Source organism: Pogona vitticeps, chromosome 2 (genome assembly GCF_051106095.1).
Source record: "Pogona vitticeps strain Pit_001003342236 chromosome 2, PviZW2.1, whole genome shotgun sequence".
Classification (NCBI taxonomy): domain Eukaryota; kingdom Metazoa; phylum Chordata; class Lepidosauria; order Squamata; family Agamidae; genus Pogona; species Pogona vitticeps.
The window spans coordinates 131,530,716-131,556,023 of NC_135784.1; the positions used below are offsets into that span (position 1 = coordinate 131,530,716).

The 25,308-nt window shown below is 39.6% G+C and overlaps 1 protein-coding gene across 8 annotated transcripts in view; it reads left to right on the forward strand.

Annotated features, from left to right (window-relative positions):
• LOC110075047 (butyrophilin subfamily 1 member A1) overlaps nt 1-25,308 on the forward strand; it is a 55,181-nt gene that overhangs the window by 7,316 nt on the left and 22,557 nt on the right. For 4 of the 8 annotated variants that reach the window (XM_078385961.1, XM_078385960.1, XM_078385958.1 and 1 more), the window contains exons 2-7: nt 8,638-8,810; nt 9,996-10,313; nt 11,792-12,046; nt 14,048-14,188; nt 16,605-16,677; nt 17,873-23,718. In XM_078385961.1, the coding sequence (XP_078242087.1) occupies nt 8,711-8,810; nt 9,996-10,313; nt 11,792-12,046; nt 14,048-14,188; nt 16,605-16,677; nt 17,873-17,891 (906 nt within the window). In that variant the 5' untranslated portion in view covers nt 8,638-8,710 and the 3' untranslated portion in view covers nt 17,892-23,718. Of the gene's footprint in view, nt 1-8,634; nt 8,811-9,995; nt 10,314-11,791; nt 12,047-14,047; nt 14,189-16,604; nt 16,684-17,872; nt 23,719-25,308 lie in introns of all 8 variants that reach the window. The other 4 variants (XM_078385959.1, XM_078385963.1, XM_078385966.1 and 1 more) reach the window with 4 other exon arrangements.

The window sequence follows — 25,308 nt, forward strand, 5'->3', positions numbered from 1 at the left end:
CTCGGTCCACATACTGCTGAAGCCTACCTTGTAGGATTTTGAGCATAACCTTGCTAGCGTGCGAAATGAGTGCAATTGTACGGTAGTTGGAGCATTCTTTGGCACTGCCTTTCTTTGGGATTGGGATGTAGACCGATCTTTTCCAATCCTCTGTGAGCAAGGGAAAACCCCAGAATCTGACTCCTTTTTTCATTAGAGAAGTGGTTAACTAATGAAAAAAGGAGTCAGATTCTGGGGTTTTCCCTTGCTCACTGTCTCTTTGTGAATGGCAGTGAGCACAAGAGGGTATCCTGTAGACAGTGGTTCCCAACCCTGTGTGCCCAGATGGTCTAAAATTCCTAGAAGCATTCAGCACTAGCTGTGTTGACCAGGATTTCTGGGATTTCTAGTCTAAGAACATCTGGGCACTCCCAAGTTTGGGAACCATTGCTGTAGACCATCTTGACTATTGACACTGGTGTTATGAGTGTTCAGGCCATCCTTTGCTATGTTAAGCTTGGCATCCTTTTTCCTACTGGCAACACAGGCACAATATTGTGTAGCAATATAGGGTCATTTGCTGGCATTTTGAATTGTGGATATAGAAGCACAATTACCTATATTCATAAACAGGATACTTTCTGTTCCAAATGTGAAGAAGTCTATATGTTTTGGAACATTCTCCAATAAGTATATCTTATTTGCATCAGATACACATACAAAGTGTCTGTCATCTGAGCCAGCTAAACTTAATATGTATACTAACATGGAGAGTGACAGGTCTCAAAGTCAACCTAGGGAATTGTTCATTGCAATTCAGTGTATAAGTTGTTACAGGATCAGATTTAGTGAAGCAACATGTAACAAGAGGAGCACAGCTGGGTTAATTGAGGCAGCTGTGGGACAACCAATTTGACTGGTTGAACCAAGGATAAAACTAGCCAAGCTTGCAGAGACAAACTGTTGGGTAGTTTGGGTAGTTGGATAGTTTGGGTGGTTGGTTGTATTGTTGTGTTGCTGGTGATCGTGTTGCTGAGAGCTGTATATTCTGCATCGTTGGATGAAGACTTGCCATATTGCAAGGAGAAGATCCTGGAAGAAGACTATCTCTGTGGTGAGAGGAGAAGACTTCGTGGATGCTGGACTATTTACATTGGTAACAATCTTTGGTTACTGAAACTGTAATTTACCATAGCTAACTGAAGAACTACTGTGAATGACCAGGACTGTATAAAGACCAAGAGAAGCTGTATTTACCCCTGTATATATGGACTTTATTGTAAATAATACTATTAACACTACAACAGTGTCTGTTTGGTTTAATCTCTGAGCAGTTCACTTCACCATTACGCCCCCTGGCGTAGTCTGGTAACGCAGCACCTCTGTCAATTGGTTATGGGCCCAGACAGCGCACCAGACTGCATCCAGGTATAAATTTAAGAAGTTATTGAAGAAACTGCTGAACAGAGAGAGCCAGAGTAGTGTGGCTACAGTCTGTGGTAAAAATGGCCAACGAAATGTCTATGGCTGGACTGTGCATAAAAAAGTTAAATGGGGAGAATTATGCAACTTGGCAGCAGAAGGTTCAGTTGCTATTACAAAAGGAAGCATTGTGGGACATTGTAGAAAATCCCCCAGCAGTCCTAGATGAAGAAAAAAGAGCACTAAATTTTAAAGCTCTGGCTATTATTGGGTTAACTCTAGAAGACCGTCTTCTTATCCACCTGAGAGGCCAAAACTCAGCAAAGCAGGCATGGGAGGATTTAAGGAGACTCTTTGTAAGAGATAACGTTGGAAGCCAGATTCAAATTGCCAGAAAACTTTTCCGAACTAGACTGAAAGCTGGAGGGTGTATGCTTCATTTAGAGGCAATGAAGTCAATGTTGATGGACTTAAGAGAAAAGAACATCACATTTACAGAAATACAGGAAGCATTTATTATCCTGTCTTCATTAGATGAGTCATATGATCAGCTGGTGACCAATTTAGAAATTCTTCCTCAAGCAGAGCTAACAGTAATTAATATAACGAGCAAACTGTTGGAAGAAGAACAAAAGAGAAAAGATAACAAACAGCTCCGAGACTCCAAACTCACTAATCACCGTGATAAGCTGAAAGAAAGTGAGGAGGAGGGGGACACAGCTGCAAGCATTCATTCTGGAAAACGCTGTTTTTCCTGTGGCTCAAGAAAACATCTGATGAAAGACTGTAAATTTAAGAAAGGAAAAGAAAAACAAACCAGACGCAAGAGAGAAACACTAAGCCTGACTGAGGAAATTTATAACTCTGAACAGGGAGAAGAGTGGATTGTCGACTCTGGAGCAACTGCCAGCATGTGTAAGAGTAAACAGCTAATATTTAACTACCAACCTGTATCCAACCAACAAGTATGCTTAGCAAATGGTGTTAGTGCTAAGGTACTGGGAAAAGGTAAAGTGAAATTGCCTTATATTGCTAGACCAATAGATGTTTTACATGTTCCAAATTTGAAGCATAATTTACTTTCTGTGAGCTCATTAGCAAAGAATGGGTTTGTTAGCACTTTCTATGATGATAAATGTATAATAACTAGCAAGAACAATGAAAAATTGAATTGCTATGCTAGAAACAATTTATATAGACTAAACTGTACTAAGGCTAACAATGTCTATGAAAACAAATGTATACACAAAGATTGTATTCATTTATGGCATCAAAGACTAGGACATGCAAACTACAAAACATTGAGAAAAACAATTGAAAACTCAGTAGGAGTTAATTTAAGGCAATGCAATGAATATGTGAATTGTCAAGCATGCCAATTAGCCAAGAGTAAGAAAGCTCCTATAATGAAACATAGTGATGTACAAGTGAAAAATATATTAGATTTGGTGTCAGTTGATGTAATTGGACCAAAAAGTGCATCATTAGGAGGAGCCAGATACATTCTCTCTTTCCAAGACCAAAAGTCCAGGTTTGGATACTGTTATCTTATGAAGGATAAGAGTGCAGTACATGTAGAGTTTGAAAGATGGCTCAAATTTGTAGAGCGCAAAACAGGGGAAAAGGTTAAGGTGGTACAAACTGACAATGGAACAGAGTTTACAAATGCCAAATTTCAAGCAATATTAAGGAAAAATGGTATTACTCACAGGAGAGCCGCTCCCTATACACCTACTCAGAATGCCTTTATTGAAAGAAGGGGCCAAACTCTGCAGAACATGGCCGAGGCAATGATTAGGGGGAGTAATCTATCTGAGAAATATTGGGGTGAAGCTACACTTTGTGCGAATTTTTATATTAATATTCTTTGGCACAGTGGAATAAACAACATACCTTACACAGTTTGGACTGGGAGAAAACCAAATCTAAAATTTTTACACGTATTTGGATCTCCTGCATGGGTTCACATCCCAAAAGAAATAAGGAGAAAGGGAGAGAAGAAAGCCAGGTTGATGTATTTCCTTGGATACCAACAAAATAGGAGAGCATTTAGGTTTGGGTTGCCAAATACCAACAAACTTGTCATAAGTAGCAGTGCTTCATTTAATGAGCACAGTAACTGGGACAAAATATGTAAACCCCCAGAAACAATAATTAAATTGCCTGAAAGGAAAGAAAGTAGTGAGGATAGTGGGGATGAAAGTGACTCTCAACCAGAGCAAGAAATTAAAAGAGAGGTAGAACCTGAGGAAATGCAATCAGACAAAGAAATTCCATCCAACTCAGAAAGGAGGGAAACTCTCGAGGAGGACAGAGAATTACCTAGGAGGTCTAGCAGAGAGAGAAAAACTCCTGACAGGTACAAGCCTGAGACCTATTACTGTCTCAATGTGGCTGAGCCAGAGACATATGATGACATATGTAATATGCCTGAGCAGGAACAAATAAAATGGAAAGAGGCAATGGAGAAGGAGTTAAATTCATTAAAACAACTGAAAGTTTATGAGGAGGTAAAACTGCCTGAAAAATCAAAAGTAATTGGTTCCAGATGGGTATTTAAAAAGGAAGGTGGATGCCAATGGTAATGTGAGGTACAGAGCAAGGTTAGTGGCAAAAGGGTATGCACAAAGTTCAAACGACTATGATCAAGTTTTTGCCCCGGCTCTAAGACCAGAGACGTTGAGATTTGCTTTAACCTATGCAGCCAAGCATAATCTCATGACCAGGCATGTTGATATAGAAACAGCCTATTTATATGCTGACCTGAAACACACGATTTATATGGAAATTCCACCAGGTATTCAAAATGAAGGTAAATGCTGGATATTAAAAAAAAGTCTATATGGTCTCAGACAAAGTGGCCATGAATGGAACCAACATTTAACCAAAACTTTAAAGGATAATGGTTTTGTGCAAGGAAAGGCTGACCCTTGTTTATTTATAAATGAGAAAACACAAGCTATAATGTTAGTATTTGTGGATGATTTAGCCATATTTACCAAAGATAAGAAAGAGGCTGAAGAGACAATACAAATGTTAAAGAAACACTACAAGTTGAGAGATTTGGGAGAAATAAGTAACTACTTAGGAGTAGAAATAGAAAGAAGTAAGAAAGGATTTAAAATAGCACAAAAGAGCAAAATATTAAAACTCCTAAAACAATATAAGATGGAGGATTGTAAAGGTGCAGCAACTCCAATGAATATAGAGTTTGAGAAAGAAGATATTAATGGCCCAGAATGTGATATTGATATATATAGGTCACTGGTAGGCAGCTTACTATATTTGAGCAGATGGTCAAGGCCAGACATCTCTATAGCTGTAAATTTGCTATCAAGGAATGTGAGCAAGCCTAATATAAAGCACTGGCAATCAGCAAAAAGAGTACTTAGGTATTTAAAGCACAAAATAAAAAGCTAAATTTAGAACCAGTGGGAGAACTGTCTATCACTGCTTATGCCGATGCAAATTATGGTAGTGATTTAACAACCAGAAGATCAACATCAGGCATGACTGTGCATTTGGGAGGAAGTTTGATAAGCTGGAAGACAGCTAGACAGAAATTTATATCATTGTCTTCTGCCGAATCTGAGTATGCAGCATTATCTGAATTGTGTACAGATCTAGTATTCTATAAACAATTGGCACAAGATCTGGGATTGAATATAAAATCACAAATAAAGGTTTTTGAAGATAATCAAGCTGTCATACAAATGGCAAACTCACCAAATGTAAAAGGCAGATCTAAACACACAGATATCAGGTACCAAAATGTAAAGCAAAGCATAGAAAATGGTTTAATTGAACTGGTATACTGTGGAACAGAAAATAATAAAGCTGATTGTTTGACAAAAGTATTGGGGCCGACCAAACATAACAAAGCATGTGAAATGTTGGGAATGATATAATGTATATGAATGCAAAAGGAACTCTGTATATGTTCAAAGCAATGTACTATGTAATTAGATATGTTACAGAATTGCTATAAACAATTGGAGGAGATTGACAGGTCTCAAAGTCAACCTAGGGAATTGTTCATTGCAATTCAGTGTATAAGTTGTTACAGGATCAGATTTAGTGAAGCAACATGTAACAAGAGGAGCACAGCTGGGTTAATTGAGGCAGCTGTGGGACAACCAATTTGACTGGTTGAACCAAGGATAAAACTAGCCAAGCTTGCAGAGACAAACTGTTGGGTAGTTTGGGTAGTTGGATAGTTTGGGTGGTTGGTTGTATTGTTGTGTTGCTGGTGATCGTGTTGCTGAGAGCTGTATATTCTGCATCGTTGGATGAAGACTTGCCATATTGCAAGGAGAAGATCCTGGAAGAAGACTATCTCTGTGGTGAGAGGAGAAGACTTCGTGGATGCTGGACTATTTACATTGGTAACAATCTTTGGTTACTGAAACTGTAATTTACCATAGCTAACTGAAGAACTACTGTGAATGACCAGGACTGTATAAAGACCAAGAGAAGCTGTATTTACCCCTGTATATATGGACTTTATTGTAAATAATACTATTAACACTACAACAGTGTCTGTTTGGTTTAATCTCTGAGCAGTTCACTTCACCATTACGCCCCCTGGCGTAGTCTGGTAACGCAGCACCTCTGTCAGAGAGGATCAAAGCATTGTCGCAACATAAGGACTAATTGCTACATTGCACTAACATGGTTGAATACATAGGACTGCAAACCAGGCCTTGGAGGATTAAAAACAGAAATCCCTGTACCAGTTTGGGAAAGAAAGAAACAAATAGGATAGGATAGCCTTATTTTGCTTATGAGATGGGGCAGAATTTTTTCTTTTGGTAGAAAAGAAAATACAGTGGTGCCCCGCTTGACTATTACCTCATTAGATGAGGAAATCCCTTAACGATGAGTATTTTGGGACTGCTATATCAATCGCAAAATGATATTTTAATAGGAAAAAAATCGCTTGATGATGATCAGTTCCCTGCTTTGGGAACCAATTTTTCGCTTTACGACGATCAGAAAACAGCTGATCATCGGGTTTCAAAATGGCCACCAACCGTGCAAAATGGCTCCGTCCTGTGTTTAGGAAGGCTTTTTTGCTTAACAGGCACTGGAAAATGGCCACCCTATGGAGGATCTTCACTGGATGCTGAGGTATTTCGCCCATTGGAACGCATTGAACCAATTTTCAATGCATTTCAATGGGTTCTTTACTTTCGCTTGACAACAATTTCGTTCTACAGCGATTACCCTCATCAAGTGAGGCACCACTGTAGTAGAACCATTTATAAGATTGGAATTCAAGCTTCCTGTTCAGCTGTCAAATGCATCCATTCTGTTCTTTAGACAGATGGATTACGCTAGACTATTTATTTTATTTTATTTTCATGACGCCCATCTAGTGGCCATGCTACTACTCTAGACTAGAGGTAACATTTTGGAACACATTATTACTGTCGTTATTTTTATCAGTAACATGTTTTCTTCTGTGCAATCAGTTTACATAGCAATGGTATAAAATGCAACACCAGTTAATTTACTTGCATAATAAGGAAAAGGTGGTTCCATTTTTGAAGATCTGGAGCTAGGACTTCACTCTGTGAGGGATATGGACAGACTGTCACATTCACTTTGGATGTTAGTTGGTTTCTTTAGAAAATGAGCTGTTTCTCCTTAGACTACAGTGGACCCTCTACTTACGGAATTAATCCGTATTGAAACGGTAGCTGCAGGTCGAAAAGTTTGTAGGTCGAGGTTCCATTGACCTACAATGCATTGAAAACCAATTAATCCGTAACCTGCCATTTTTGTTCCATTTTGGGTTTTTCCTGGTCTGTAGGTTGATTCTCCGGCTGCAAGTCGAACCTAAATTTTGCGGCCAGAGCAGTCTGTAACTCGAAAAGTCTGTAAGTGGAGCCGTCTGTAAGTCGAGGGTCCACTGTAGTTTGGAGCTGATCCTCTTCAACATGGGTTCAGAAATCTGAGGGATTAGATTTCCTATTCACTATAACGGGAAATACAGAAGTATCTAAAAACTTCCTTCTTTTTCTTTGACTTGAATGGGCTAATGCATGTCAACTTTGCAGACCAATATGTTGAGAGGAAAGGTTGTGTTGCAAACCTTTGTAACAGAACTACCAATAACTGTTTTATATGTTGACAGAAGGCAGGCATATTTTTGTCCTCCAGGATCCCATTTTTAGAGAATATGTCCAGAGATTAAAATGTAAGAATAACCTTTACATTTGTAGAGTATCCACAGAGAGAGAGAAGGAGAGAGAGAGATTTACCCTCTGAAAGTTCCTTGTAGACTGTTGCTAAGGAAATGAGAGAAAACATGAAGGAACAAACATGAAAAATGCTACAAGGAGAGGTTTAGTCGTTCAGTGTAAAGGAATTTAAAAATGTGGATAGAGAGAGTGATTCACATCTCTCTCCCTGTAATTTTTTGGCCCTTGTATGAAAATGGCACATTTCATACAGGTGTCCCCAGACCATAGCTGGAAATGAATGGTTGCAGGTCTGTTGTTGTTGTTACGTGCCACCAAGTCAGAACCAATTTATAGTGCCCCTAATAGGGCTCTCAAGGTAAGTGAGATTTTAAAGGACTGGTTTTATCAGTTCTTCTCCCCCCGTGAGTTTCCGTGACTCAGTGGAGATTTAGTGGAGATATGCTTTGATTGTATTCCTGCGTTGAGCAGGGAGCTGGACTTGGTGGCCTTGTAGGCCCTTTCCAACTTCACTTTTCTATGATTCTGTGATTCAAACCCAGGCCTCCTGAGTTCTAATCTGTCACTCTGTTCACTACACCACACTGGATATTTGGTTTCACGGCTAGGGGTATATAATGCCTGAAAAGTTGTTTAAGGCTTTTTGATAAAGAACAGAAAGAAAGAAGCCGCCTGCTTTATGAAAGTCACAGTCTTCACCCAGAGCACAGTGATTGCAGAGACCCTTGTAAAATGTGTCATAGGATTGGAGGTTGGACCTATCAATCATTCATCCCAGTCCCCTTTTCCCTCTTCTGTCCCATATTTGAAAAAGTTACTTAAGACTGTCATACTTTCAGCAATCCAAAGCCTGGATGAAACTTCAGTTGTGTCCAGTTTCACTTCTGTCACCTTTGCAGGAAAATCTGTCTCCCGGATGTATTTAAATTAGTCTAGGGGGGATTGTTATGCTTAGACAGTTTATCTGATTCTGATGCATACCACCAACAAAAGCAGAGAAACAATATCTTATGTTACTGTTTGTCAGCAGGTGAAAAATGCTGTCTTTCTCGGGGATGTGACCTGAGTTCTACTTTGAGTTCTTTCTGAGTCTTCCAGCCTGGATGGTACTGCGGCAATATTTTAACATTTTTCAGATGGCATTCCTCCACATCTTTCCTCTGGTCTTGCTACTACTGAACACATCAAATTCTATTCAGGCTGGTAAGCTTTTCTTTTTTCATGGATAATTGTGGATTTCATCAGATAGCATTTTCTGAGCTTTATTTTATTTTTTCCTTTAATTTCAGAGGTAGGAGAATGCCCCAATTTTTTAACACTGAAATACTTATTTACTTGGAAAGTTTAAGGTGTGTGTGTGTTTGGCCCTAATTGTTTTGCTTGGTCAGACTGAATCTCAGTGTGCAATGGTAACTTGTATACTGGGTCAGGAAGAAAAAGTGTGAAACCTGTAATGAGACACTATGCTGACAGTGAAATAATTCAGTCCCAATCCTCAAAAATCAACTTTGCCTGCCTTTCTGATTTTGAAGGAAGTTGTCTTTGTTTTCAAATATTATAAATCACAATGATAATTATGTTTCAAACAGTTATATGTGTTGGATCTATTTTATCTCTCACTTGAGCAATCCTTCCGTTCACACTGGAGATGTTTATTTTCCTGTGAATCTTTGGATTACTTGTGTGTATGTTTGCCTAGTTTACTCACAAGTAAGGAGGCAGGAATGGAGGACAGTGGCTGCGGGTCAAGCTCGCTGGAGTGAAGGCTGGGGAGACAAAAGGGAGGGAACCTCCCCCCCCCCATTTTCTCCTCAGTCAGAGCTCTGCTGGGGCTGTGCTGACTTGTGTGGGCAGAGCCCAGCAGCTGCAGTGGTTTTCCTTTTTGTTTGTTAAAATAAGTGGCATCTTGAAAGAGCAATGCATCAACCTAGCATGGTATTGCTGTGTCAGTTAGGGAAATACTTTCAAAAAGATGAAAATAGAGGAGGGGTTTCTCCATCCCCCCTTTTCATACCACAATCCATCAATTATGTCACCTCAGATAATGCCACCCACAAATCTATTTGGATAACCATTTACGAGGCTACAAAATGAGCTAATTAGGATCACACAGAATCATATCTAAAAGAATACATGCCCTGGTACTTTGCCAGTATAGTGTGTGACAACTCTTAAAGGAGCAGGATGGATTGATCTAAATAGAAACATGTGTGGACACCATCATTTGGTTTGAACCAAACCATACCAGCATCAATCCATATACTGATATTTCTGCCCACCTGGACAGACCCACAGACTACCATGATTGATGCATGCACTTGTCCTTGGCTGTAATAATATTTTCCTTAATAACTGGTGACTTGGGACATTTCTTCTCTTTCCTCTCAGTGTCTTCTAGTTTCTCATGTGAATCAAATGTTGCAGAACGTGGAAAAACTGCCAGCATTATCTGCAAGTACACTAAAGATATTAGAAATGCATCAGTGAAATTCTGTTTTGCCAATACTACCACCTGTCCTGAAAGAAGTGAACTCAACACATATAACAGAAAGTTAACCTCTGACCATGGAAGAATTTCACTGAAGTTGAATCACTCCGCCATCCTGATTATTAACAAAGTACAAATATTGGACCAAAGAAATTACTATTTTTTTCTTGAAGCTGAGAATCATTTTGGAAGAAAATATGTGTTTCTAAAAGTTGTTGGTAAGTTTGCACCAAAAATCAGTTGACATCAAGAAGAGCGATTGATATCAAGTTTGATTGTAAGCAGGTTGAGGTCAGTGACAAAAGCTGTTACTGCTTTAAAAGGCAGTTTTAACATTTCAGTTTTAGTACTGAATAATGGATATCAAGAAAACTAGGCACTCAAGGTATAGAATCATAGAACAATTGAGTTGGAAGGGGCCTATAAGGCCCTCTGTTCAGTGCCAACCTAGCAGTTTGAAAGCATGTAAAAATGTGAGTAGATAAATAGGTACCACCACAGTAGGAAGGTAATGGCATTCCGTGTCTAGTCGCGCTGGCCACGTGACCACAGAAACTGTCTACGGACAAATGCTGGCTCTACGGCTTGGAGACGTGGATGAGCACCGCCCCCTAAAGTCAGACATGACTGGACTAAATGTCAAGGGGAACCTTTACCTTTATATCCCTTGAGTCTTTAAAAGCAAAGGTGGGAGCAAGATAAATACAGCACACTTAGTCTTTCTGTTTCTGGTACAAAGGCATTTGGATGGATCATCAGGCTCTATACATTTATTTTCCTCCTTTTTCCCCATAAGGAAAAGGATAGTTTCTCTTCTGCTTTTTTGTAGCTCGCCCACTTAAAATTAACACCTGTATTTTGTTTTGGTAATTTTTTTGTTTTTTGTGGGCACAAAATATAGGACATAATATTGATAGTGATCAATGGTTGCAAATATGGCAAAATAATATAAAGCTCACAAAATCGGTTAATTTCAAGGATAATATATATAAGATGTTTTACAGGTGGCATATGACTCCGGAAAAATTATCAAAGATTTATACCAATGTGTCAAATGTTTGTTGGAAGGGTGAAGCACATGAGGGAAGTTTTTACCATATGTGGTGGACTTGCAGAGTGACGAAACAATTTTGGATAGGTGTACATACTCTGTTACCAAAAAAATATTGCTTTGTAAGGTTCCACTAACCCCAGAACTGTTTCTACGGAGTATTATATTATATATAGACAACATAGGTAAGACAAAGAACTACGTAGTTACATATATAGTCACTGCAGCCAGAATACTTTATGCCAAGAATAGGAAGAAGGTGGTGATACCGAAACAAGAGGAACTTATTGAGAAGATACGGAAATCGGCAGAAATGAATATCTTATCAGAAGTGTTGAAAGACTGTCCAATATAAAAGGCAACTGAACAATGGGATTTATTATATAAATGGCTTGAGTCACCAGATAGTACTTTAATAACATAGATTAAAACTAGGATGTAAATGTAAGTTAAAACCTGGAGGACAATCAAATAGTAGAAAAGCGGAAAGTCAAGTTGATATTGCAACATGAATAGATTGGATGTCAGTACACTTTGTGTTCCCCTCCCCCTCCTTTTTTCTTCCCTCATATGCCCCTTTACATTCTGTACCCCTTATCCCAAGTTGTTAATTTAAAAAAATTAACACCTTTATATTTTTTTCAGCAACGTATACTAACCCTCAAGTCAGAAGGCAGAATGACACTCTTATATGTACAGCAACTGGAGGTTATCCAGAAAAGTACCTCTATTGGTTTGACAAGTACAATACCAACCTGACCGATAGATCAAAATTTGTGGCTGTGCCAAATGCAGACGGCTCATTCTCTCTCAATAGTACTCTCCTGGTTGATTCGTCTGACAGCAAAATGGCATACTGCTGTACTTTTAACAACACAAATAGCTTTCATGAACCTCAAGGTGAGTTCTAGTGGTGGTGGTTGTTTTGTTTTGTTTTGCAGTAAGTCCACATTTGTCATGTGTACATAGTAATTTCATCCAGATTCAGTATTAATTTACTTAGTATATTTATCGTATATTTATCAAGTGGCTTGAATGTATTTGAAAACTAGTTTTGGTATATAGCCCAGGGTGAATTTGGCTAATGAATTGCTTCTGGAGGAGGTGAGTTTTTCCCTTTCTATTCTTTTCCTGTATATCTTTGCACTGGTCATTAAAGAAGGCCTTCTTGTGTTTCCTTGCTATTCTTTGGAAGTCAGCATTCAATCTTCTGTAACTTTCCCTGTCTCCCTTGCATTTTGTTTCCCTTCTCTTCTCTGCTATTTGTAAGGCCTCCTTGGACAGTCACTTTGCTTTCTTGCATTTCCTTTTCTTTGGGGTGGTTTTTGTTGCTGCCTCCTATACAATGTTACAAGCTCCATCTATAGTTCTTCAGGCACTCTGTCCATCAAATCTAGTTCCTTAAATCTGTTCTTCACTTCCACTGTGTATTCATAAAGGATTTGGTTTATATTGTACCTGACTAGCCCAATGGTTTTTCCTACTTTCTTCAGTTTAAGCTTGTGTTTTGCTGTAAGAAGTTGATGATCAGAGCCACAACCAGCTCCAGGTCTTGTTTTTGCTGACTGTATAGTACTTCTCCATCTTTGGCTGCAGAGAACATAATCAATCTGATTTCGGTATTGCCCACCTGGTGATTTCCATGTGTAGAGTCGCCTCTTGTATTGTTGGAAAAGAGTGTTTGTGATGACCAGCTTGTTCTCTTGACAAAACTCTATTAGCCTTTGCCCTGCTTCGTTTTGAACTCCAAGACCAAACTTCCCTGTTGTTCCTTTTATTTCTTGACTGCCTACTTTAGCATTATGGTCTCCTATAATAAGAAGAACATCTTTCTTTGGTATCAGTTCTAGAAGGTGTAAGTCTTCATAGAATTGGTCAGTTTCAGCCTCTTCCGCATCGGTAGTTGGTGCATAAACTTGCATTACTGTGATGTTGAAAGGTCTGCCTTGGATTCATCTTGAAATCATTCTATCATTTTTGAGATTTTATCCCAGTACAGCTTTTCCCTCTCTTTTGTTGACTATGAGGGCTACTCCATTTCTTCTACGGGATTCTTGTCCACAATAGTAGATATGGTAATTGTCTGAATTGAATTCACCCATTCCCATCCATTTTAGTTCACTGACGCCCAGAATGTCAATGTTTATTCATGCCATCTCCTGTTTGACCACATCCAGCTTACCAAGGTTCATAGATCTTACATTCCAGGTTCCTATGCAGTTTTTTCCTTTGCAGCATCAGACTTTCCTTTCACTTCCATGCATGTCCGCAGCTGAGCATCCTTTCGGCTTTGGCCCAACCACTTAACTAGCTGTGGAGCTACTTCTACTTGTCCTCCGCTCTTCCTCAGTAGCATGTTGGATGCCTTCTGACCTGAGGGGATAGGTCACAACAATTAGAGTATTATGATCAGTCTTCCTTTTCCCAGGTATTAATTTCCAAATACCACTTTCTGTTGACATTTGTGCTACTGAGTGCCTAGGAAGCCAACCTTCTTCTACATAATATATTATTTTAGAAGTGGCTGTATACACAGGGACTGTACACACAGTTGAGAATATTCAGGTCCTAATACAACACACTACACTCAGTATTTAAGGTCTACATCCCCAAATTTGATGGTGCTGCATAACACCCCCACTTCCCTTATCATAGCCATTTGCATTCCCCCGCTCCTAATTCATAAGAATTTTTTTCCTTATGTAGATGCAGAAACTCACAAATAACATCATTGTCTCAGAGTCAGAATATCTCTTAAAATTTAGAGAGTAGGTTGGCCCTGAACTGTGTTAGATACAGTATGGACTGGGTTGGAGAGGCCTCTGCACATGTCTAATTTATAAAAATCAATATCATTTTTGCCAAGGTATTAATTCCCCATTTTCTTCTTCCTCCTCACAGGTGGTTCTTGCATCACATTTGAAGACGCCACAACCAATGAGTTGCGATTAGAAAAGACAAACAATTCCATTCTGATTGTAGTAATTGTTCTTGTGGTACTCACGGTTATTCTTCTGGCATTGTTCTGGAGAACGAAGAAAGGTGCGTCTTTACCAACAGTTCAGGATTGAGTGCAGCTCCATATTTTCCTTCTCAGGAAGTAATTTGGAAACATCCCTGTGGAGACATAGAAGGAGAAAAATTAATCTCAGAGCAAGAGAAACGTGGGTTGGATCTAGAGATGGCCAAGAACTGTCAGACCAGTTCATGCCAGCTCATCCTATGGCTCAACAGGTGTTCAGCACTTCCCATCCCTGCCTCCTCTGGTCCCCACTCAGAGGCAGCGCCCCACCTTTCCTGCCCTGCCTCCTCTGGCCACTGCCTCTGAGTAGGCAATTGCAGGAGGAGGCAAGGCTGAGAAGTGCCAAAGACTTGTTCAGCAGATGAACAAATTGGCATAAACTGTTGGTTCAACTGGGTTTGACATTTGTGGATACTCCTGGACTCAGCACTCTCTGTGGAGGCTCAAATATTGGCCAAAAGTATCCTTTGTCAACTGAAGTTGATTGCCCAGTTGTGCCCCTACTTGTTTAAGAAATCATAGATAATAGAAATCATAGAAAAGTAAAGTTGGAAGGGGCCTACAAGGTCATCAATTCCAACCCCCTGCTCAACGCAGGAATACAGTCAAAATATATCTGCTAGGTGATTATCCAAGTTTTTCTTGAATGCCTCCGGTTTAACGGAGCACTCAGCATCTCTCGAGGTAACTGGTTCTACTGTCGTACTGCTCTAACAGTTAGGAGGTTTTTCCTGATACTCAACTGAAATCTGGCTTCCTTTAACTTGAGCCCATTGTTGTGTTTCCTGTACTCTGGGATGATCGAGAACAGGTCTTGCCCCTCCTCTGTATGTCAGCCTTTCAAACATTTGCAAAGAGCTATCATATCACCCCTCAGCCTTCTTTTTTCAAGGCTAAACATGCCCAGTTCTTTCAGCCTTTCCTCATAAGACTTGGTTTCCAGCCCCCTGATCTTCCTTGTCATCTTCCTCTGAACTTGTTCCAATTTTCTAGCATCCTTCTTGAAGTGTGGTGTCCAAAAATAAACTACTGTAATGCCCTCTACTTAGGGCTTCCCTTGGAGACAGTATCAAAATTTCAGCAGATCCAAAATTCAAAATGCAGCAGCCAGACTGATTTCTGGGATTGGTAGAATCGTTCATATCTCCAGTCTTGACTCACCTGCAATGGCTAGGTTTCCATGCTCAATTCAAGGTGCTCATTATAACTTACCTATATAAAGCCCTTAATGTTGCGCTTCCCAGTCTTGGGTCCCCAGATGTTTTGGACTACAGTTCCCAGAAATGTTGGCCAGCGCAGCTAATGGTGAAGGCTTCTGGGACACAAGGCTGGGAACCACTGCTTTAGTCATTTAGCAACTTGATAATTGTCGGAAAGTCTCTCAGAAAACAGTTACCTAGTTCACTCACTCTTCTCAATCCAGGCTGCTAACACCAATCCTGGTGGCCACACCAAGAGAGCTTAAAAGGGCAACAACAAAGAACCAGGCCTTCTTGATGGTGCCTCCCAATCTGTGGAATAAGCTCCCAGTCCCCTTAAAGTAAAGACATTCAATGTTATTGCCTTTGTGGGTTTCTTTCCTAAAATAAGCTTGTTTCTACTGATTTTGTTGTTATCTTAAGCTCTAAAATGGAAGCTGGAGGCGGCAAAAGCAGAGAATATATATATATATTCGTCACTCTACGGAGAATATATATATATATATATATTCTATGGAGAATATATATATATTGTCACTCTACGGAGCGACCGTTCTGCGAGGCACCACTGTGTGTGTGTGTGTGTGTGTGTGTGTGTGTGTGTGTGTGTGTGTGTGTGTGTGTATTATATATATACTGTATATATATATATATTCTCTGCTTTTGCCGCCTCCAGCTTCCATTTTGGAGCTTAAGATAACAACATCCTAATATTTTATTTACTCTTGAAATTTACTACAACTATGGCAAAAAAAATCAGTAGAAACAAGTTTATTTTAGGAAAGAATATACTGTATGTATGTATATGTATATGTGTGTGTGTGTGTGTGTGTGTGTATATATATATATATATATATATATATATATATATATATATATATATATATATATATATATATATAGATTAGAAAAGAGCAATTCTTGTTATATATATATATATAAAAGTAATTCTAGCTAGATACGATTTTAAATAGTTCTCAAGGAGGGGCTTCTTTCTTTCTTTCTTTCTTTCTTTCTTTCTTTCTTTCTTTCTTTCTTTCTTTCTTTCTTTCTTTCTTTCTTATTTTCCTATAAGCACAAGAGGGGGCAGCTCCAGATCAGTCAAATATGTAAAGTACAGAAGGGTCCAATCTTCATGTGGTTTTTAAAAAAGATAATATTTTCCAGTTTACTCTGTATTTAGTTTAGCAACTTGGTCAATGTTGTCACTAAGATTATTCTTTCATTGCTTGTACAGGCTCCAATAAAATCTGCAGGAGAGGAGATTCAATTGCTTCCACGCAGCAGAAATTCCACAGGTTTCTTCCTGGGTGAGTGTACGTATAGGCTGGAGGTTTCCAGTGTAGCTAAGAAATAATAGAAGAAACCTTTGAGATTTTGTGTTGTAGAAATAATGTTTCATGTATTAGTCCAACAACTGAACTATAAATTAATGCTGCAATTACATGGTTAAATATTGCAGGATATGTCTGGAAGTTGCCTCATGGCAACTAGATTTCTTTCCTATAAGGTTGAAAAGTTTTGCTACTCAACCAAGTAGCTTCTTCAGTCTGAGGAGAGTTGGTAGGAGATTCCTGATATGTCCTTCATGTTGGTTTCACTTCCCCCTGGTCTGGATAGGCTCACTAGATGGACAAAGGACTGGGGGGTGAGTGAAAACCCTACTTCTGCAGTTTTTCTCCACCCACTGTCATGGGTCATCAACAGTCATTAACAGTGGTCTTTCTGGTGTGTGGTCCTGATCTTTCTGGGGACAGATCCTCTAGGAAAGAAGTCCAGTTGCCATGACTCAACTTCCAGATGACCTCACCTGGATGACTGAGAATCTTCACAGATGTATTGCAGGATATGCTGCAGGTGTAAAATCAATGAATTCACATTTTTAAAAAACTAATATGACCAATACAAATCAATGGAGCCCTCTCTTTTTTTTGCTCCTGACGTGAAGCTTTTTTCTCTGCCTCTGGGGGCTTCTTTTTCAAGCTGGAACAATTTGATTGGACTTTTCCCCATGCACTCAGTTTCATTCTCCAAAAGGAGGGGATATATGACTGGATGGGCATGATATTTTGAACAATGGAAGCATCCTGCAGTGTTTTTCCCTAGTCACCCCAAAGTTTTGTTTTCTTATTTTTTAAAACAAACACGTTTAGCACTAGATCACTTTATTGCCACATTGATACACTAGCTTAGTTCCTGATTACCTCTGCATGGACTAAAAAAAGAGAGATAAAATTGATATGTAATAGAAACAATTCCAAAGAACTCCAGCAGATGGTGCTTCTGTGTTATATGTGTATGTGTTTGTATGTTACGAAGAACTTCAGAAAATTCCAAAATTGTCCTTTTCCCTAGCACTATGCAACAGTGTAAGTGTAAAATAGACTGTAAATCAAGCCACAGCAAAACTGAATGGCTCCAATTCAGCTTTTCAATGTAGTCACAGGTTTAGTTCAATTGCTTTCAGTGAAATTCTTGCATTTTCTCTTTTTTGTCTTCCTACAGAGAACAAATTCCAGCTTAGTATGAATGGGGGGAAATAGATTTAACAGTCTCTCTCGGATGAATACTGATAAATATGGCCTTGGCATAGGATACTGACATCTAGAACTGCAATGCAGAAGAATAAGATGGGGAAGAATTTTGTCTGGCTATCTACTTTCTAACTCCACTGCATGTCCTTGTTCTTTTTTAAAATTATCAAGAAAAAAAAACTTTCAGTTGATTGAAAGAAACAGGCAGTTTATCAGTCTTCGTGAAAATCACATTTCTTCAGGGCTTGGAAAAACTGGGTTGAACCTGAATTTTCCTTAAACAGCAGTTGTGGATGCACTCCTTATATAGCACAAACTAGCCTTATCATATGATCCTTTTGGACTGTCCTTGTGAATCAGTCCCTTGTGAATCCATATCCCCATCTGACAGACAGAAACCACTGTGACCTATAACTACTGAAGGATACCAAATGTTAATCTGAAGAGGCACCGTGAATGTTTCGAGGGAGAGGAGCAAATCTTCAAATAAAAAAAAATGGCTCAGTTGCAGGTGAATAAGATAACTTACTAATGAACGATGACAGCAGGTTTTTCATCTCTAGCGTCAACTGTTTCCCAGCTCCACAAAAAAAGGATGTTAACAGAGCAGCTCAAAATTAGTCTGTTTTGAATTAAACTGCTTTATGATAGCCAGAGTCAGGCCCAGCCTGCAAGTCAGAATATGGCCATGCTGGTTGGGACATTCTGGGAGTGGTGATCCAAAAAAAGGGACTTATCCATGCTCTGTTACAAACAATAGCCTTGCATTGCAATTGGACTGAATAATACATTGCAGATAATCCATTACTAGAACAAGAGGTTCTTCAAGTGTCCGTTGTGTGTGATTGTCATAAGAAGGAGCCCATTTCCCTTCTACCTCCCATACTTTGCAGATTAGCTTGCTTTGATTTGTGTGGGTTTCTTTGGTTTTTTGCAGCCATAATTTCCTCCTTTTATGAATCTGATTTCTCAGACCTGAAGTGCAATCTCAGTCATGTCTCTAATATACCAACATTATTTCAACACTAAGAATGAATGATTTCTGTAATGTATAGTTTGGCCCTTAGGTTCTCAGGAATAAAACAACAAAGGGCATATTAAAGAAAAAGGCTGATAATGTCAATGTCACACTTCTGGATCCACATTTAGCTCCTTTCTTGTACAATTCATCAACATACAATTGTCATGTATTTGTACAATGGGGTGGGTATGATTTAGGTGACAGTTAAAACAAACTGAATGGAAGGGCAGCAACACAGCACTTTCCCTACTGGCTAATTGGCTTTGCAAGTCTGAATTCTCAAATAATGGGAAATATGTGATTGCCCTTACACAACTTTAGAACTAGATTTTGTCCATACTGTTTATAGCATATTATACTGTATTAGCTTTTTAAAAATAAGTTGCCTACTGTTAATACTGATTATGTACTGAGATATATTAATATTTTTTGGATACACTTGAATATATTTCATCAGATTTCCTTATTTTCATTTCTTAAATTTCCTTTCAGTTGCAATTGCAGAAATTATGTTGCACTTTTAAGTCCACATTTTAAACACTTTTGATAAAGAGTATCATATTATATTTGTAATAATTATAATAATTATATTTGCTATAATTTTGACTGCCAAAGAGAACATGCTGTTCTAAATCTGTTTAGGAAGATATTCCACCACCACCCTACCCCCCCCCCCCCAAGGAGGGTTGGTGGAAGAGTGGGTCAGCATCCTCTGGCAATTTTTTAATCACAGCAGATAAAACAACAGATTTAAAAACACAGTAAAAATACCAAATTAAAAAACCCCAGCACCTATTAAGATTTTAAAAATGAGCTTTAAAATAATTTAAAAATATTTAAAAAGTTGTAAGTTAAAAACCCCGGGTAGGTGGGGCTCGTCAGCCTTGGAAGGCAGCCCATCTAGGAGAAGGAAAACTCCGATTTCAAACCTCCACTGCCTTGTGGATATATCCACTGATGGAAAAGGCTTCAGGAGTTAACCTCGAGGCAAAATCCGGAGTCCTGGAGGCAGTTCATGTCATTCCGCCAACCCCTACAACATTGCTGGAACCATTGTATTGGCTCTTGCCTTTCCACTGGACTATTTCAGCGACGTGGAGAGGGGGGATTTGCTGCTTGGGTAACAACCTATCCTCCATATTTTTCTACCCAGGCTTCGTGCTCTGGAGAGGACACTCATACAGAGCACATTATCATGGTCTTTCGAGACCGAAGGGTGCCTAAGAAGAAGTTAAAAACCAGCATTCATGACACAAGTTACTGCTTAAAGGCCTGCCTAAAGAGGAAGTTCTTTGCCTGTTGACAGAATGATAAGAGGGAGAGAGCCAATCTGGCCTCTTAGGGCAGTGCATTCCAAAGGCTCAGGGCAGCCACTGAGAAGGCCCTCTCTCATGTCCTCACCAAAACCACCTGGGAAGATGGTGGAACTGAAAGAAGGGCCTCCTCAGAATATCTTATAAAGTGATATTTTTTGGGATATGGCAAGATCCAACATTCTACCCATTGTGAGTTAATGTGCTTAAAGGCCTTACCTGTTGCTTTTTTTTAGTGAAGCTCTATAAACAGAGTTTAATTGTTTTGTCTCTCAACTCAAGCTCACACTTCACTGGTGCTGACTGACTGAATGAGGCAGAGACCCGTGTGTGCTTGCCTAAATTTATGGATGATGCCTTCGCTGCCTTCGCCCGACTTATTTTATTTTCATATGTTTTGTTATGTAGCTTTAGTAGGTTTATTGTTTTCTTAGGAAGTCCCATTTACCTTTTTCCTAAGAGAATTGGATAAAGATTATTGCTTAAGTTTGTCTCAGTGTCTCAAATTTTCAGCAACACTAATACCATATATCATGCATTTCTCCTTAAAAAGGATCTCTTGATCTCTCTCATGCCTTTCTCCTTAAAAAGGATTCCAGGCTACTTCAGTAGCAGACAATGTTAAAAGCTAAAAACAAGAAGTATAGAAATATTACAAAGAATCAAACAAATACAGTGGAACCTCTACTTAAGAACTTAATCCGTTTTGGAATGGTGTTCTTAAGTTGAAATGTTCTTAAGTTGAAGCAAAATTTCCCATAGGAATGGACTGAAAACCAATTAATCCATTCTGGCTGTTTTTTTGTTATGTAGAGGTGCGTTCGTACATTAACCAAAACTGGTTAATACGTACTCGACCACTATGGGGAGAATTTTTTTTTAACCTAAGATGACCTAAGGTTAAAAAAAGAGCAGGAAAGGTTTTTTTTCCTGTTCTTATCTTGGATTTCTGTTCTCAAGTAGAAGCAAAATTTAGCAAATGGAGCTGTTCTTAAGTTGGATTGTTCTTAAGTAGGGACGTTCTTAAGTAGAGACCCCACTGTACCACAGTAAAACAGTTAACAAAATCAACATCAGAGCACATACAAAGGAACAAGGCACAACAATCCATGTAAAAACCCCTCTCAGACAAACAGTCACTAACTGGAAGCCTGCCTAAAGAAAAAGATCTTTGACTGCTTGGAGAAGGACAGCAAAGATGGGCCTCCAATGGGAGGGGGTTCCAGAGTCTGGGATCAGCGGCAGACATGGCCCTCTCCTGAGCTCCCATCAAATGCATCTGTGAAGGTGGTGGGACCACAAGAAAGGCTCCCTCTGATGATCTTAACAAGCTTATAAAAGAAGACACAGACCTTGAGATAGCTTGGACCCAAGCTATTTAGGGCGTTATCAGTTAAATAGCATATTGAATTGTGCCAAGAAGCAGACTGGCAGTTGATGGAACTGTTGTATAAGAGGCGGGGGGTGTTTATGTGATCCCTGTAACAAGTCCCAGTTAATACTCTGACTGCAATGTTTTCAACCTGATGTTCCCAAACACTTTGCAGAGGTAGCCCCACATAGAGATCATAATAGTAAACCAACAGGGATGTAACTAAGACATGTGTCACTGTGGTCAGATCAGACCTCTCCAGGAATAGACACAGCTGGTGCTCTAGTTTTAACTATGCAAATGCACTCCTGGCCACTACTGAAACCTGGGCATCCACAGTGAGAGACAGATCCACCTCTAAGTTGCACCGTTGTGTTTATAGATGTAGTGCAACCCCATCCAGCAGATGCTGCATCTCTACTCCTTGATCTACCTTTCAACTGGCCAGGAACACCTCTTATTGTATCAATGCCGTTCTTCATTGTTAGAAGGGTGCAAGAGAAAGGGGATGATAAGGGGATTGTAAAAACAACACAGGCTAGAATGTAGAACTGTATGGCAGGCAGTGGTGATACAGCCTCCCTGTGAAAATCTCTGTGAAATCGCTGTCCCTATTTACCTTATGAGGACAACGAGGATGCTGAAAGTAATTCTCATCTGAAAGGTCAGTGGTTTCCAAGGCTGGTTCGACCATCTGAGCAACGCTGAAGAACTCTGGCACTTCCATGAAGACTGATGTGTGGTTTTTTTGTGTTCAGAATATGTGGCAGGTGAGAAATTGAAACTGAACTTCAGTCTGGTTTCGGACTTCTGAAGGCTACAACTACCATCTGTCTTCCAGATCTAATTCTGTTTTCTGTACAATCTGGTTCATGACCACTCTCAAGTTAAGGAATTTGCATCTCTTGTCTGTCTGCATCTCAACCAGGTGAACTCAGAGGGTGACTACGCAGGCATTTAGCCTGCTCTTTGGTTTGCTGTCACAGAGGGCAATCAGATGACATCTTTGCTGGAGTAAACTGACCTGCCACCAGAAAGGTGGTCCTACACCTTTCTAGCCCCTCTCAGGGGGCTCCACTTTTTTAGTGCAGATAGATTGCTCCAATTTGGATCATGTCCAGTATTGCTGGAAATGAATCAATAGCAACCCTTACACTGTCTACATGCCACGTCATGAAGTGGCTTAAGAATGGGAGCCACTTCAGGATATTGGCAAAATAAACACTTCCTTGGCTCTGTTGAGGGGCTGAGGAAGTGAAAAAAAAATTCAATGTATTAGGGCAGCACATATGCACGGCATTGCTTTTTGAAAAAAAGACAATGGAAAACCTCCTTCTAGAAGCAGAAGGAGACAGGAGAGGGGCGGCCAGGTTGTTGGCTTTTCTGTTAAAGGTCCAGTTGAAAGTCTGCCTACACCAAAACTGTCCAAAAAGGGGTGGTGGTGGTTAAATACAAGTCCTTTTAGGAAATGACTCTAGACAACTAACATTGCCATACTGACCTCATGATAGGTCATCTATCCTAGTTAATTTGTCATATATAATTTAATATATAATACAAATTCGCCATGGTAAGAACAATAAATGAAATCCTTGGAAGCAGATTACAAACTTTTGCAAGTTGAAATGGATCGGAAAATAATATTTTGGAGGCCCGGTGCCAAAAAAAAAAATTGTATATTAGTGCTAGGCCTCTATTCGTCCTTTTAAAAGGCCAGTATTACTCAGTTGGTGTACCAACATAATGTTGACTCCTTTATTAAGGCACCAGCAGAAAATCTTAAAGCATTCTAGAGGGGCTGTAGGTCTTCTACAGCCAAGAATCTATCTGATACCTAGTGTCTGGTTTGTTGCTTTTAATATGATCAACAACAAGCTCTTGTGACTAATTGCCTCCCACCATCATTACAACCACAATATCTGAATGCATACGATTGTGTGGGTTACGCCTCAGCCAGCACAGCTATAATTCTGCTGACAAGCTCGTTTCCTCCACTATGAGGCGACCACTTTCATGCAGATACAGAACCTAGGAGAGGTGTTCCTACAGAATGTCCTGGCTGCTTGCTATCTATTTTCTCCTCCTTTTTCCTGGAGCTCCTGTCTCAAAAGGTATGCATAATGAAATTACGTCCATCTATAACCCCACTAACTTTGATTGTACCTTAATTTGAATGAATAAATGAAAACATTTCATCCTTCAGTAGCTGCATTTCTAAGAAACGATCCACTTTCAATATATGTAGAAACTGATTTTTATTTTTAATCTGAAGAAACCTCTGCCATGCTGGCTAACTTGGGTAGTGATGAGAAATAAATCCTATGAGATTAAAGTATGGGTTCTGTGGCATACCAGCATGTGCCTGTAATGGGTAGATGGGTTTTTATTTGTTCATTTGCTTATTGGAGATGTACAAAATTCAGAATGGCAGTGTGCATTGACTCAAAAGTGAACAAGTTCTCTAATCCATCAAAATCCTTTACAAAGACCCTTTTTGTGCCTTTTGTACAAGACGAATGTTTCAGAAATTTAGATGAGTCCTGTTCCCATCACACCACCTTATCGTTCAAGATGATCCAGAAAAAAATCAAGAAAAGGAACATTGAATAGTAGTAATCTTATGAAATCAGTAATATTCTTGTTCTATTTTGTGTGTGTGTGTGTGTGTGTATTCTTCCTTGGACCTCATATAAAAGTATGAGAATCTGAATCTCTCCAGGTGGAGATTTTTGGCCCAGGAATGGCCAAAATGGTGCTCTCCACCAAGAGCAAAAGATGTGCGTGCCCTCCTCAGACTCTCCCTGCCTACCGTGGTGTTCAACCTGCTGGCGTGTCTACACACAGATCACTACAGCAGTGGTTTCTATACATGTTCAAGGTAGCACAGGAGGATCAGACACGGCTCAGTGCCATATACATGGGGATATATGAGACCGGCTGTGAAGCATCCAGGAGTAGTATCTAGAGGTGAAACATCATCTTGAATAAAATCTGAAAGAAGCGTGATATGATCCACTCTCTTTTGAGAAACAGTGTGTATGGATTTGCCAGTTTTGCAGTAAATAATGCCTTTGCAGGGAAATGGCATCTGTGAGCATTGGTTTTGGGCAAGAAACCCTTGTGGGGCCTGAACCTCAGTTCAGTTTCATAGGAAGTTGCCGCCTACTGATTTCAGCACTTGGTCCATCTGGCCCCGTCTTGTCCGTGGCTCTCAGCATGCCAGGCAGCAGCCTTACCTGGAGACACAATTGAACTTGAAACTTCCTGCATGCCAATCACTCCCTTGCCAGATGACAGCCACGTGGGTGCTTTCCTTTAAAATTAAAGCCTGGCCAATTTAAGCCTGCTTTCTGAGAAGTATGTTTCTTGCAATCATAATTTGGTCATCTTTGGAGAGCATTATCATCTTACTGAGCCTGGGGCAATTAATGTAACCTTTAACAGGGGTGGGACTTGGATTGTGTAAAACTAATAGATATATTCACCCTTTCTCAGCTTGGTTTGTAATAACAACATGCCAATACACAGCCAGGAGGTACTCAGCTGGCTAGTTGGAAGAGTCATTTTAAGGGAGATCACTCCCTGCAAAACAGCCCTTTCCCATGTGATCAGATGCATGCCTTTCCCACTGTCTAGCTGGACAAAAGTGGTCCAGGCAACATTAACAATCATCTGTTATCCCTTCTGAAATGCATGAAAAG